The sequence below is a fragment of the Perca flavescens genome, chromosome 23 (genome assembly GCF_004354835.1).
Source record: "Perca flavescens isolate YP-PL-M2 chromosome 23, PFLA_1.0, whole genome shotgun sequence".
NCBI lineage: Eukaryota > Metazoa > Chordata > Actinopteri > Perciformes > Percidae > Perca > Perca flavescens.
The window spans coordinates 14,764,989-14,778,021 of record NC_041353.1 but is presented as its reverse complement, the minus strand read 5'-3'; the positions used below and the strand labels follow the sequence as shown (position 1 = coordinate 14,778,021).

Sequence of the window (13,033 nt, the reverse complement as noted above, 5' to 3'; positions counted from 1 at the left end):
TTTCTGTTGGTGTTCCTGTTTCATTTCTGTGTGTGTGTTTGTGTGTGTGTGTGTGTGTGTGTGTGTGTGTGTGTGTGTGTGTGTGTGTGTGTGTGTGTGTGTGTGTGTGACCTTGCATGTCAGTGGGAGCATCTGTGTTTGAGTTATGACAGACTTCATCTGCCTGTCCGGGGGAATTAACATGGGTCGCCTGCTCTTCCTGGATGCCTGGCAGAGGATGTGGTTTACTCATTGGTCAGGGCTCAATTCCCCGGAAACCACATTACGCTAATATTTTATTTGATGCATCGAAAGGACAGCTTGAAAGGCACTGGATGTTATGTTTAAATCACCAAATCAAAAGTAGGAAACAGAGGTCAGGTTTCAGCATTGCTTACAGTGTTGTGTTTGTTCATAGCTTGCTATGACTTCAACTAGCGTGTCTCGAGATATATGTCTCTCTTTTCCTGAAAGTCAAGGTTCCCTTCAGCAAGCTGATGGAAAAATAGCTTGCATTTCTGAAAACCTTGGACCTTCCACGCAAAGGTTAAAAAGGCTACTTTGCTTTGACAGTACATGCTTGTATACTTGTTTTACCGATGGATACATCTACAACTTAAGTAAATCCACATTGTTCAAGAGTTCTCAGACACAGATGCAGAAACTTGCCCACTCCTTTGCAGAAAAAGTCTTAAAACTGAGCTCAGCTGCATGTAATTATACCAGTAGATGTGGAATAATGTGCCACATACTGTGACTTCTTTGGAAAAAGTAGGGTTTTAAAGATTCTATTCAAGAATTACTTACTTAACCTGTAAATGTTTTTGCAGTCTGTCATGCTGAGATATAGATGGGCGGCAGGAAATTTGCCAAATTCCACGTGAGGAACTTGCTTCTCCGCTCGGCTTGAGCGTGAGCCTCCCAATTTCCCCGCTTCCCCTCTCGCACTAATAAGGAGTTTTATGTCCGTAATTAAAACCATTACATTAGCCAATCAGGATTGTGCATCGGGCAGCAATGCGTTGGGATGGCTGCTTGTGATATAAATAACTTTAAGACCCACAAGTTGGTTTCCTCAAAACTGCAAGCTTACCTTATGGCTTCATGAGCACTAAATGACGCAAGTAGTCTACGTGTGTGTGTGTGTGTGTGTGTGTGTGTGTGTGTGTGTGTGTGTGTGTGTGCTCATGGGTATCCACATGTAGCACCTACATTTTCACAGCGGGTATGGTGCAGAGCTCGGGGCAGGATCTTGGGTGTTCCTCTCCCCAGTGCCTCCCTCTTCCTCTGGGCACTGAACATCTGGATCTCCCTCTTTTCCTCCTCCGTCAGAGAGTGGCAGTAACGCACCTGGTAAAGAAAGAGAGAGATAAGTGGAGTTGACAAAGTAAAAGCACAGAGAAGTCGATTAAGCACTCCCACCGATTATTGCGGATGATTCAGCTTTAATCTTTGCTTGCATCTTTGGGGGAGTATATATATAGCCATATATGGCTGTAAAAAAAGGGTTTAATTGAAGCTAATTCCCCTCAAAGCTGTGTTGAAAGGATGGCGTGAGTAATACACAAACCTTTCCTCTGTGTTAAGAGATGGTGATGAAGGCCCAGATAAAAGAACAAGTCTGTCCTAACAACCAGCTCGGTTGTTCTCTTTACAACAGTAAAAGATGCTGGCGTGTGAGCTCTCTCACACACGCACACACACACGCACACACACACACACACACACACACACACACACACACACCCACACTGTCTCTCCTTTTTGCACACACAACACAAACTGAGTGCTCATCCCTTCGAACCAAAGTTACACAAGGAATCCGGCAGTTTGCTCCCTCAACCACCAAGTCTGCCGACAAACACCATAAAACAACAGAGTCAAACACTGTGTGTTTGTGCGTGCGTGCGTGCGTGTGTGTGTGTGTGTGTGTGTGTGTCTGGGTGTGTTTGTGTGTTGAGTGTTGCTATTTTGTATGTTAATACTGTTGTGTATACAGAGACCACCGCCATCAGACAGTCCCCTCCCCCCCGGTCCCGTCCCTCCTCTCTGGCGATAACCCTGCCACCATATCTCCTAATGTAAACTCTTTTAATACAGATGTGAAAGGAGTGCTGGTTTACACACCATAAAGCTATTGTACAGAACGAGGCTGGCATGTGCTTTACTGTCACAAGAGGGGATGTGGCCATTGCTTTAGTTTAACAAGAAAAGGCTAATAAGATTGTTAAGGCTTTACTCAGCTGCTGGCTTTATAGTTTAGTTTGGGCTGGGTAGAGGTTGAAATTTCTTATTGCCAATTTGATACCAAAATGATACTTTTTTTGTTAACCTTAGTATGAGGACATGTTTTTAAGTTCACAAAAAATCCAAACTTCTTCAATGTTGTTTAAATACAAGCAGCTATAAAAGAACTTTGCCTGAAAACAATAATCACATTTCTAAAAATATATATAAATAATAAATCAGAAGTGTAAGTGAGTGCGCTCGATTGCAAAGACTATAAAGAAATTAAAATGTCCCTAAATGTTATCTTTTTTTGCATGTGAGATGTTTCATGGGCGTGGCAGTTCAACTGCCCGTTGAATTGTAAGAGCCAAAAGCAGGTGAAATCAGTTGAAGTGTAATTAGTGAAAGCCTTTAAAAATGGATTCCCAGAGCTTCCACTCCTGATACAAAATTCACCCCCAACTCCTGTCAGTGCTTAGACTTCCACCAACACTTTAAATGAAGCTGTCTGTCAGTGTTTACACTTGAATGGTCACTCTCTTCTTTCCACTTCAACTGACACTTCCAGCTTTATTTATCACCTTCATTTCGACTGACATTTTAACACCTTTGAGTGCTTTCAGTTCAACTGATACTTAAACTTCATTAAGTGTTTGCACTCAAACTGAAACTTTTAACTTCTTTATCATTTTAATACTTACTTCAGTAGATGATTTCATTATTTAGATTGCCACTTTGCAATTTATTATCAGTATTTCTACTGTTTTCAAAGTTTCTGCAAAATGTCAGCAGCAAGCACAGAAACATTCAAAATATACTTCAGAAAACGTAGCCTTTTCTAGTTTCACGTTTATACTGTAAGCTATTTAATTGTCAGTTTGTATGCAGTCGAAGAGTCAGCTGAAGAATAAGAAATGAAAGCAGCTGTCATTTAAAGAGGAGACATGAAAGCACCTGAAATAACAGTTGAACTGTAACCCAATGAAAACAACAAATAATTCAGTTTAAGTTGAAGTGACAAAGGCATTTGAGGGGTGTGCTACAAGACTTTGGACCATACCAAAACATGTATTAAGGCATGATACTCAGCCATGAATTTAGCTTCGTTCTAGATCATAAAATTAACTTGACTTCTTCCTCCCATCAATGTCTGTTGGATCACACTCTCTCTCTCTCTCTCTCTCTCTCTCTCTCTCTCATGATCTCTACCTCGTTGTCATGCGGCGGCAGCTGGTAGAGGAGCTGTCGGATCCTGAGCTTCTCTCCGGGGCTGTTGACGTACGGCACTTTTTCCTCTGGCAGACAGGAGAAATACATCTGGACCTGCGGATGAAGATGGATGAATGAACTTTAGAAGACACAAAGAATTGACATCTTGTCAGTCGATTGGTAGCTTTTGAGCACTTGTCTCAAGACTCTCATATCATTTTCTTTCCGTTAGACCGCATAGATGAGTGAGACATGTTGCAGCGAGGAGGGCCAGCAGTGTTATCAGTATGCTTGAAGAGAGGGCATCTGGATATCAGTGGAGAACGACTGCTGCTATGTGTGTCCTTAGTCTGTGACGCTGTGGGGTAAGCATGTCAATCTCAATCCAGTCACAGGCGTCTGACTGTGAAATCTTTCCATGCACGAGAGACAGCTAGGGACTGGAAATGTTAAAGTTTGCCTAGGATAATTCCCGCTGACAAGGGAAAGGAAACATTAACAAAATGGTGTTTGCTGGTGTGCATTTCCAAAAAAAAAAAAAAAAAAAAAGGGGAATATATTGGAAACAGTTTCTGACTGAGACGTGCTTAACATGTCTATCTTGAATACACACAAATGAATGTGAAAAACATCCAGAGACAGATGTTAGGCTTCCGCATGCAGCACTACTAATCTGCCAGTATGGCATAGAGAACAGAATGTCTGCACACATAACCTTATTTGAACTAAACTCCCATGCTGTTTGCATACAGGTTTATCCTCTCATTCTCTGAAGGAAAACTCCACTTTCGAATACATGGTTTTGGTGGTATGATTTATATTTGTGGTGTCTCCACAACCTCAAATTTGACTTTTCTACTCCATACAAATGGATAGAGTATACTAGGATAGTGAGTGGGTGTCCAATTAAGTAACTTTGGAGAAAAAATACAACAGGGTCCTACCTGCTCAGGCCTGAGTCCCGGTGGCACCCACGCATACTCCTCCAACGCACATCCAGAGTCATCATCTGAGGTGGAGCTCCTCTGGAAGCCCACAGATATCTTCCCCATCTTTCCCCCAGTATGAGGCTCCATCTCCGGGCCGCGGGGAGAAGGGCGCTCCCCTCTTTCGCTGCGCTCCAAGTTCATCACACACGGGCGCTATGGATAAAAAGAGAGGATTTAGGAGGATTTTTTTTTTTTTACTTCTTTTTCTATCCTCTGTATTATACCCAAAGCCCTGGCTTTTACCATGCCACTTCTTGTCACTGATTGGCTGGGATACTGCTGATCTAGGACATTTTGCACTTATTGTAAATTCCTCTGTATTTTGTATATGCCTGCAATCAGTCAATTAGTTTTAATCTCTGTTTCTCCACAAGATAATTTTATTTTTTTCAGCAATGTTTTTAGAGTTTAACATTGTACTGAGAAGAGCAGAGAAGAAAGGACAGAGTTGATCACACCATCCTTTCACATTTCAACCTCTTGAGTCACACTCAAGAATAACTGTGTTATTTTCCATCCCATTAGTGTAGCCATACTTCCTTTTGTTTATCCATTACAGAATCATGCTTGATAAAGTGCCCAAAATAGGCTACTACTTGTCCACCTTCAAAGGGAACTTAAGACAAACTTAGGATGATATATAATGGAAAATCATTGCAGGCTTTTTCCAGTATGCTGCACTTATTCAACAACCAAACACACAGCCTCACTGTAAAGGCACGTGGAAATAAAACAGCAGCATTTTTAGGTACAGAATGTATTTGCATTTAAATCATATTTTCTTTATCGGGGTAATTCCGTGCATTTATTTGCCGGGGGTCAGTGAATAAGTGGATGGATTCTAGGATCATAATGCTTAAACATAACATGATGCAACAGGAATTTCCACTGTTCTACCACCAAACATCTGTTGCTCTTATCCACTGTGCTACAAAGTACTGATGGTTATGAAACACGTGTAAAAAGCCTAATGTGTTGCTGGGGCGGTGATTTACAACTATGTCTGTGTCTAAAAACAACAACAAATGTAGAGGCAACAAATCTGATACAAATCTCCCAAAAGACAAATGATCCACCTTCAGAACTATCTGCATGTGTCCACTCAGACTGCTGCAGCATGAATCCACTTTCAGCAGCTTTTTTTCTTCCTCTTTACAAGATGGTAACAGTTGGACTGAATAGGGACATGAATAGGGATTAATCAGTCTCGTCGTTGTGTCTCCCGCCTTCAGCAGTAGCCCTCTTATCTCAGCAGCCATGTTCTTCAGACCCCCCCTCAGCCTGATAACAGCACTTTGGTCTCAAAGCGTCGAAAAAGCCACTTGTGATTCGCCCTGCTCTGCCTCTTTGACATGCAAATATGGACCTGAGTAGAACTTGTTTGGGTAAACAGTTCACAGACACTTCACACAGGCACTTTAAAACTTTAATGTAGGTTTGATTTTCTACACAACAGCAGCACTATAAGGGACATTAGAGGCTTGATGGCTTCTATTGACCAAACGAAATGCCTGTTAACTTTGACTGTAGAGCAGTTCATTTTATTCAGACCAATGCTTGTGCTAGGTGATACTTAGGGACTGTGTGAAAATTATTTGAGTGTGGAGGGTGGCAGAATACAGTATTAGGCTTGATTTTTTCAATATATAAATAGAGCAATAACCATTACACTTTTAGCCCAAATCGCACATTCAAAGTGGAATTAGGCAAAATTATGGTAAACATAACAAATGTTGTGCCCTGTTTATCAACCTCTTATCGTCATAAATTGGTGTCAAAGTTCACTGTACCATTCCTTTTTTTTCTTTAAAAATGTTTGATAATATATTGATCCGCTAAAGAATGATTATCTTGTTTGCACACACCCCCCCTCTACAAAGGTCACAGGTCAGCTGCAACTGAACTCACAATCCAAACTCTGTTGTTGTGCAGCCCCATCCCCATAGAAATGTCACCTCTGTCTACTCAGCTCAGCCTCAAGGCCTCCAACACCTCACCGTGTAGTCAAAAGTAACAAGACTGTGGAAATATTAGCATTCCCTCAATTAGCATACAGTTGAATGAAGCCCCGGGCCTCAAAACTCTAAATTTACAGATTAGAAATGCTGTTACAAGTTAAACCAAAGCTCTTATCACAGAACAAAGGGGTATTTAACTGTTGCTTTGTTCTTTAGTGACTAATCTATCAGGTTTTATGGTAGGATAGATAATGTTATCACCCAGAAGCCTTTCTTGACCTGTTCCGCTTTATCTCGCCTAATTTAGTTCAGACCAGAAAGTTCTGAGATTAAGTGAATTAGCTTGGAATAAAGGGCCATAAATACTATATACTTACATAATACTTTTTTGGTGACAACATGGGTGCAAGTTTGGTTTACAGCAAAAATGTAGCAATGACATTTGTTAATGGACACACGTGGGCTGTTGCAAGGGTTGTGACACCCAAAACCAGAGGGACACCCAGACTTAAACAATACCAGCGTCGTAAACACTGGCTATGACCAGAGGGATTGTATTGTGTTCACATTAGCACGATCCCATTTAACATGTTTGAAAAGGAATGTGCCCAAGAACGTCAAAACAGCTCCTTAATTATGCATGAAGAAAAAAGTTAATGATCTTTTTATTCTTTTTTCTAAATTTGTGAATTGTTTATTGAAACGTTTGGTATTCGATTATTTGTTATTATCGATTTGTCCAAAACTAATGTCAGAAAGAGCCCAAGGTGACATGTCGTCCAAAAACAAAGATATTCAGTTTACTATTATATATATATAAATCATAAATAATCCTCCCTTTTGAGAAGCTAAAACCACTGATCATTTCAGCTCTAAATAGGTATTTTGGTATCGCCAGGCTTAAAAATTCCATCTGTCCTCCTGTGCTCTTCAGTTATCCTGCTTCTCATCCCACAATTTACGGGGGAAAAGGTGACTGTGGATTCCTGAGCCAACATACACAGCAACTCACATTACACCATGCCACCCATTGGCAATAACACAATGGCTGTCTTTGTCGAAAAACAAAAACAAAATGTCCAACCAGTCCTCCTCCAGACCCGGGCCACGGTGGAGACGTGACAGGAGGAGGTTAAGGGGGTTAAAAAGGGAAACTCTTTGAAAAAGGCATTTAAAGAGTCACAACATTGGGTCTGTGCAAACATAGGCCAGATGTAGCTGGCTAACGGTTAACTGACACTTTTAAAAGGGGCTCTCCTTCACCGAGGAATTAGTTAGTCAAAGACGGCTTTCTTTCAAATGAACACAACCCTTGGCGAACTAAAGGAATACATCCTAATTTACTGAGAAGTTTGACTTTTGTCAAAGTGCCAAAGTGTTTCATATTCTTTCAGTGATGAGATATATACAAAATATCAAACTGGTAGCTTAGTCAGAGCAGAAGTTACCTGAAGTCAATTCAAATGACAGATTTGAAGTTGTTGAGCACTTGCTTAAACTAAACAGTGAAAAAAAAGTCTATTTTTCTAAACGTCATGGGATTTACTTTAGGAAAACCATTAAATTGTGTGGTTCAAAGGCCGAGGTCATCGCTCTTTGACTGGTGAGTAGTGTTATTTTAAGGCCAAATGGGTGTCAAGGGTTGCACAGGAGACTTAACACAGCTGGAGTGAGACCACCTGCACAGACACAAAAGGACTGTCTACACACTGTACTTTCACCCAAGCGCTATATCACAGATAGAGCGATACACATATGCAGAATCACCTCTCACACACACACACAGCACTTTATTATTGTGCTAAGCTTTAGCTTTCAACACTTGTGGCGTTGCTTTAAACCGAAGAAATCTCCCACAATCCAATGCATGCCTCCTCATCAACAAAACTAAGTAATGGTGGAACTTAGGTGCAAGCATTTTCCACAGCAGAGCTGCAAAAGTGCTCTTTATTCAACAAAATCCTTCTGCACTTGCAAGTTTCAGCTCATCTATTTTCCTCTTACCTCCCGGGAAAGCATCTCTCTTTCCATCTTCGCATAAAGCTTTCATTCACTTCCACAATCCCCCTGGTCTCACAGTTGCTCCAGCTCTGGCTACATGTCTGCAGCATCAAGCTTAACGGATCCACGCTCTAATCAGATCCAGATCCCACTCAGCCAGGAAGTATTCCCCCAATGGCTCAGGCTTTATGAAAGTCAACGTCAGCTGTAAGGGGGAAATCTGAAGAGATGCAACTCTCACTCACTTTGCAGATGGGCAGCAGCTCATTAAGAGATCCAAAATTCCGAGGTCCAAAGAGCAAAAGAAGAGGGCAGAGAGGTGACGTCTCTATCTGGAGTGTCTCTGATCCCTGTGAGTGTGTGGGAGTGAGTGGATTTGTGTGTCTGTGTGTGTGTGTGTGTGTGTATGTGTGTGTGTCTGCTCTTGGGGCAGCCAAGTCTTGTAGGCCCCTCCCCTCATTCCTCCCCTCCAGAGCAAAATCGCCTGCCATTGCACTTCAACACACACACACACACACACACACACACACACACACACACACACACACACACACACACACACACACACACACACACACACACACACACACACACACAAACACTTCAGAGTCAACACCCCATCTATCCCTAGACCCCCTTCCTCCACCAGAGTGACATAAGCCCTCCCCCCCTGCCCTTCCTAAGAGCCAGATGACAAGTCCACTCTTCGGACACACTCTTTCTCTTTGTCTTTCTTTCAGTCTGTCTTATTCTTTCGAAAAAATGTTTGTTCTACTAGCCAGACACTGCCTTATAAGAAAGTAGTGAAGCGTAAATAATCCCACAGTCAATTTCAAACTCCTTCCTTTTGAGGGAGGCATAATAGTGTAAAAGATAAATCCTTCAAATGCAATGGATTTTATTTTGTAATATCTGTGGTTATTGGCATCACGATCACTAATATCACTGCTCGTTACTTTCCTCCATCACAAAAATGTCTATTTATAACGCAAGTGACTGCCCACTCCCGCTCTCTCTGTCATTAAATGGCTCCTGGGGTCATGCAGTCTGATGCAGCTCATGTCATTTGCTCTAATAATGTCACATTTATTTCTACTCAGCTGCTGATTAGATCATGTAGTGGTTAATCATAAAGTGGTTGTTGGGCCAGCTGCTCCATTAACGAAACTCGTCGACTGAGCTAAATCAGAGTATGTAAAGGGTTTGATTATAAACGCTATTTAATGAAAATGAAGCCTTTGCTTTTGAAAATTGCTAACATCGCAAAGCTCAGGCAAAACGTCTTTGTTTGCCAATATATTTACAGCATGACAAACTGCTCACCCTGATTTAGAGGTGTTGAATCATTTGAAAGGAGCTAATGATTTTTTCCCCAAAAAATGAAACTCCTATTGTTTTCTTGAAGTTTTCCTGGTTAAATATTGACTGTTGCTTCCTCCCAAATCAGCCTCATCCACCTCAGGAAATTCTCACGCCGGAGATCTGTCTGCTCACCCTGTCAGCCCCTTCCTATTTTGGAGATCAGAATGTGTGAGAGGAGAGGGGTACCCTGTCCTCATCTCTCACTTCAGCCAATCACAATGGCGTTTTTGTTAAAGAGCACTTCACGTCAGGAAACGCCTGACAATCGGGCAGAACTAGAAGTGAAGAGTTTTGTTCTAAAAGGAGATATGACACTGCATAATTAATTAAAAGATGTGAAAAGTTGCAGAAAACCAGCGCAGAAAAACAATCTGCATACAAAACAAGAGGACAAAATACAAACTTGATAGGCCTGGGGAAGTTTGTTTTCATTTATTTGGACAAGCTCTGTATCATCGGTCATTGTGAAAGGCTGAAAAGCAGCAACGGCTTCATTTAAAGGGCCTAAAATGACAAATGAGTTTGCTCAATTGTCCAGCAGACAAAGACACCCTCTCCCCTGACAACCCCACAAAGTGACTTGCAGAGAGGGCAACAGCGCTGTTTGTCACATGCCAAAATACCTGTTACAAATGAGAAATGGCTTCGTTAGCTAACTAGCTTAGAGGGTCGAGATAGAGCATGAGATTCTCTGTGTGCATAGAGTTGATATTGTCTATGTGTTTCGACAACACAGCCGTCTTTCCTGGCATGCCAACACATATTTGAAATTGAGTGAGAGGAGAGAGGAGCTTGGCAGTCTAGTCAGAGGGTGAACCTTTGAGAAAAGCTCTCAAGTTTTCCAGGGGCCTTGGCGCCACTCTGCGAAAGTCACTTTGTGTTTAACCCCCTGAAAGATGTGCCTTGAGTTTCCTGAGATATTTATCTGGATATGCATTGCGAAAAGCTCTCAAAATCATATGTTCAGGCAGACGAGTAGAGAGGAAAAAGCTCTATTTTTGTGACAGACCAGTACTTAATTCAGATAACGAAAAGAGACACAATGAGTGGGTTAAGAATGCTCTGCCGTGAATAGAGGACAGGTCAGTGGATGAGTGGCTTTATCCCACACAATAGGCAGATATCAACCCCTTCAGACTGGGCCTGGGCTTGTGGCCAAGGATTCATGGTCCTTCAAAAAAGACAAGAGGACAGTTGACCCTTCCGTCTGCTCTGCTTCCTCTCTGAGCAGAGGACAGGGTGCGACAGTGCAGAGAGTATCTCAAGTTCTTTAAAATGGAGTCTTATTGTTAGTGTTGAAGGTGTCAGTTTGTTTATCTTTTACAGCCAAGGAACTTAATGGAAAAAGGATTTCTTTATTTTTGAATTCATTGGCTTTTAAATTTGTAGGATAACCATTTAAGTGCAGACCTCTGTCTTCTGTCCCTCCCTTCGCAATATAAACTGGGGGTTTTAATGGGTCTTATAAGGTCATTACAAGGAAAAGACGTCATGTATCAGCACTCTGCAAAGCCAGTGGACATGTCCTGAACTGATGATACTCTGGTCTCATTCACATGTCTGAGGGTGATGAGAAGGAACTAACAAATGGAGGGTTTATGCAATGACCTTTGACCCAAGCGCTTACAAATCCAAACGTACAATGCAGACATAGTGAATGTGCACTAATGGACAGTTTCACCAATAGCTACAACTGCTTGAAATGTGACCTTTTTAATGTCGGAAAATGGCAAGTGCTCTGTGTTATTCAAAATGATATCACTGGACTAGCAGCTTCATGTTTCACATGCAGCTATTTAAGACCGATAAATCCATCCACAACCATTCTAGGACAGGGAAACATAATGACGTCAAATAAAAATGAATTTGATTTCATAGAAGAACCTTTGGCTGATAGCCAGTATTATTTAAAAAGCCATTATCGGCCAAAGATATCAGTCTATTCCAAGCCCAGTAAAGTCAGAAGTAATTTGGGCAGAAACCTTTTGATCAAGTCTCTCAAAGGCCATTCTGAGCAGAGTTTTCTTTCCTTGGCAAAAGCTTTGGATTCAGACAAGATCTATTGGCCTTTTCTATACTTGAAATCCAAGACCAAGTCAAGACTACACACTCTTACACACATACCCAGCACGCTTACTCACTCAATCTGGCTTCACATTTCCTCTATCTATTGGAACAGAATTCAACTGGTAATGTGGCCTTTTCTTGACCTTTATTGTGGGAAGCAGACAGGCTCTTTTCTGCATTTTCATTTATAACAGTCATTCACACCTGGAAACTACTACCACTATTGTGTTTCACCCCCAGGAGGCAACAAGATGTTTAACTGATCTCTTAGAATGCAAATATCAGGGGTGACATCCCTCTGTTCAACACAGAAATCAACAAGGACAGTGATGTGTCTCAACTTGTTGCAGGACAGTTGATCATCAATAGTATACAGAGACCAATACTGATGTTGAAGTAGCATAAAGTGCAAATACAAGATGAAATACACAAGATTGCTGCACGGCAATAAAACCAACAGGCTTTAAATGTCTTGCACATATAATTCTGTTAAATGTAAAGGTGTGGAGGTCATGGTGCAGATATAAATCCCTGCCTCACCACCTTGAAAAGGCTAGCGTATGCTTGAAACTAGAAACTATGTCATATAATTCGTCCCACCAAGTCTAAAGGCAACAATGTTTATAGCTCTTAACAGCCACACTCGAAGGCAGGGAGAAAAGCCTGCCATCATAGAGAAGGAAGAGAGCCATTGAATTGTGCAAACTGGGTAACAGTGCACACTGTTGTCTCCTCAAATACTCACTCATTGTGTTAGTTGCAAGAAAAATATTGAAAAAGTTCCTTACACAAGAGGTAATACTGCTGAACCGAAACTGACAAGCCCAGACACACATATCACCATTGGAGCATTTTAAACTCTGAAAGTGAAACTTCTTTTCTAAAGAAGATTCCTCTGTGACTGCATATGATCCAAGTATATTTTACATTTTTAGTCGTCTGTATGGCCCTGTGTCATATGAACTCATTTGTTGTTAATATCTACAGCAACAACCACAAGACAAATATTTCTACAAGTAGCTTTACAAAACAAAGACACCTGTATCCTGAATGCACCCACAACTGATTTGAATCAGCAATGTTCTACTAACAAAGGCCATATGCACAACGGCTGACAAACCAGCTCACACACATATCCGCTTCACAAAAAGACCGCCAATCCACTTCCATTATGATGCCCCCATTCAGCCCCATTCACGCCGACAGACGCCTCTCAGCAGCCTTTCACACCAGGAAATG

The 13,033-nt window shown here is 41.5% G+C and overlaps 1 protein-coding gene across 1 annotated transcript in view; it reads right to left on the bottom strand.

Moving 5' to 3' along the window:
- Positions 1-13,033, bottom strand: part of prickle1b (prickle homolog 1b) — a 29,626-nt gene that overhangs the window by 4,768 nt on the left and 11,825 nt on the right. The window contains exons 2-4 of the mRNA XM_028570428.1: positions 4,362-4,559; positions 3,418-3,531; positions 1,192-1,329 (exon numbers count right to left, since the gene is read on the bottom strand). Of these exons, the coding sequence (XP_028426229.1) occupies positions 1,192-1,329; positions 3,418-3,531; positions 4,362-4,547 (438 nt within the window). The 5' untranslated portion in view covers positions 4,548-4,559. The remainder of the gene's footprint in view (positions 1-1,191; positions 1,330-3,417; positions 3,532-4,361; positions 4,560-13,033) is intronic.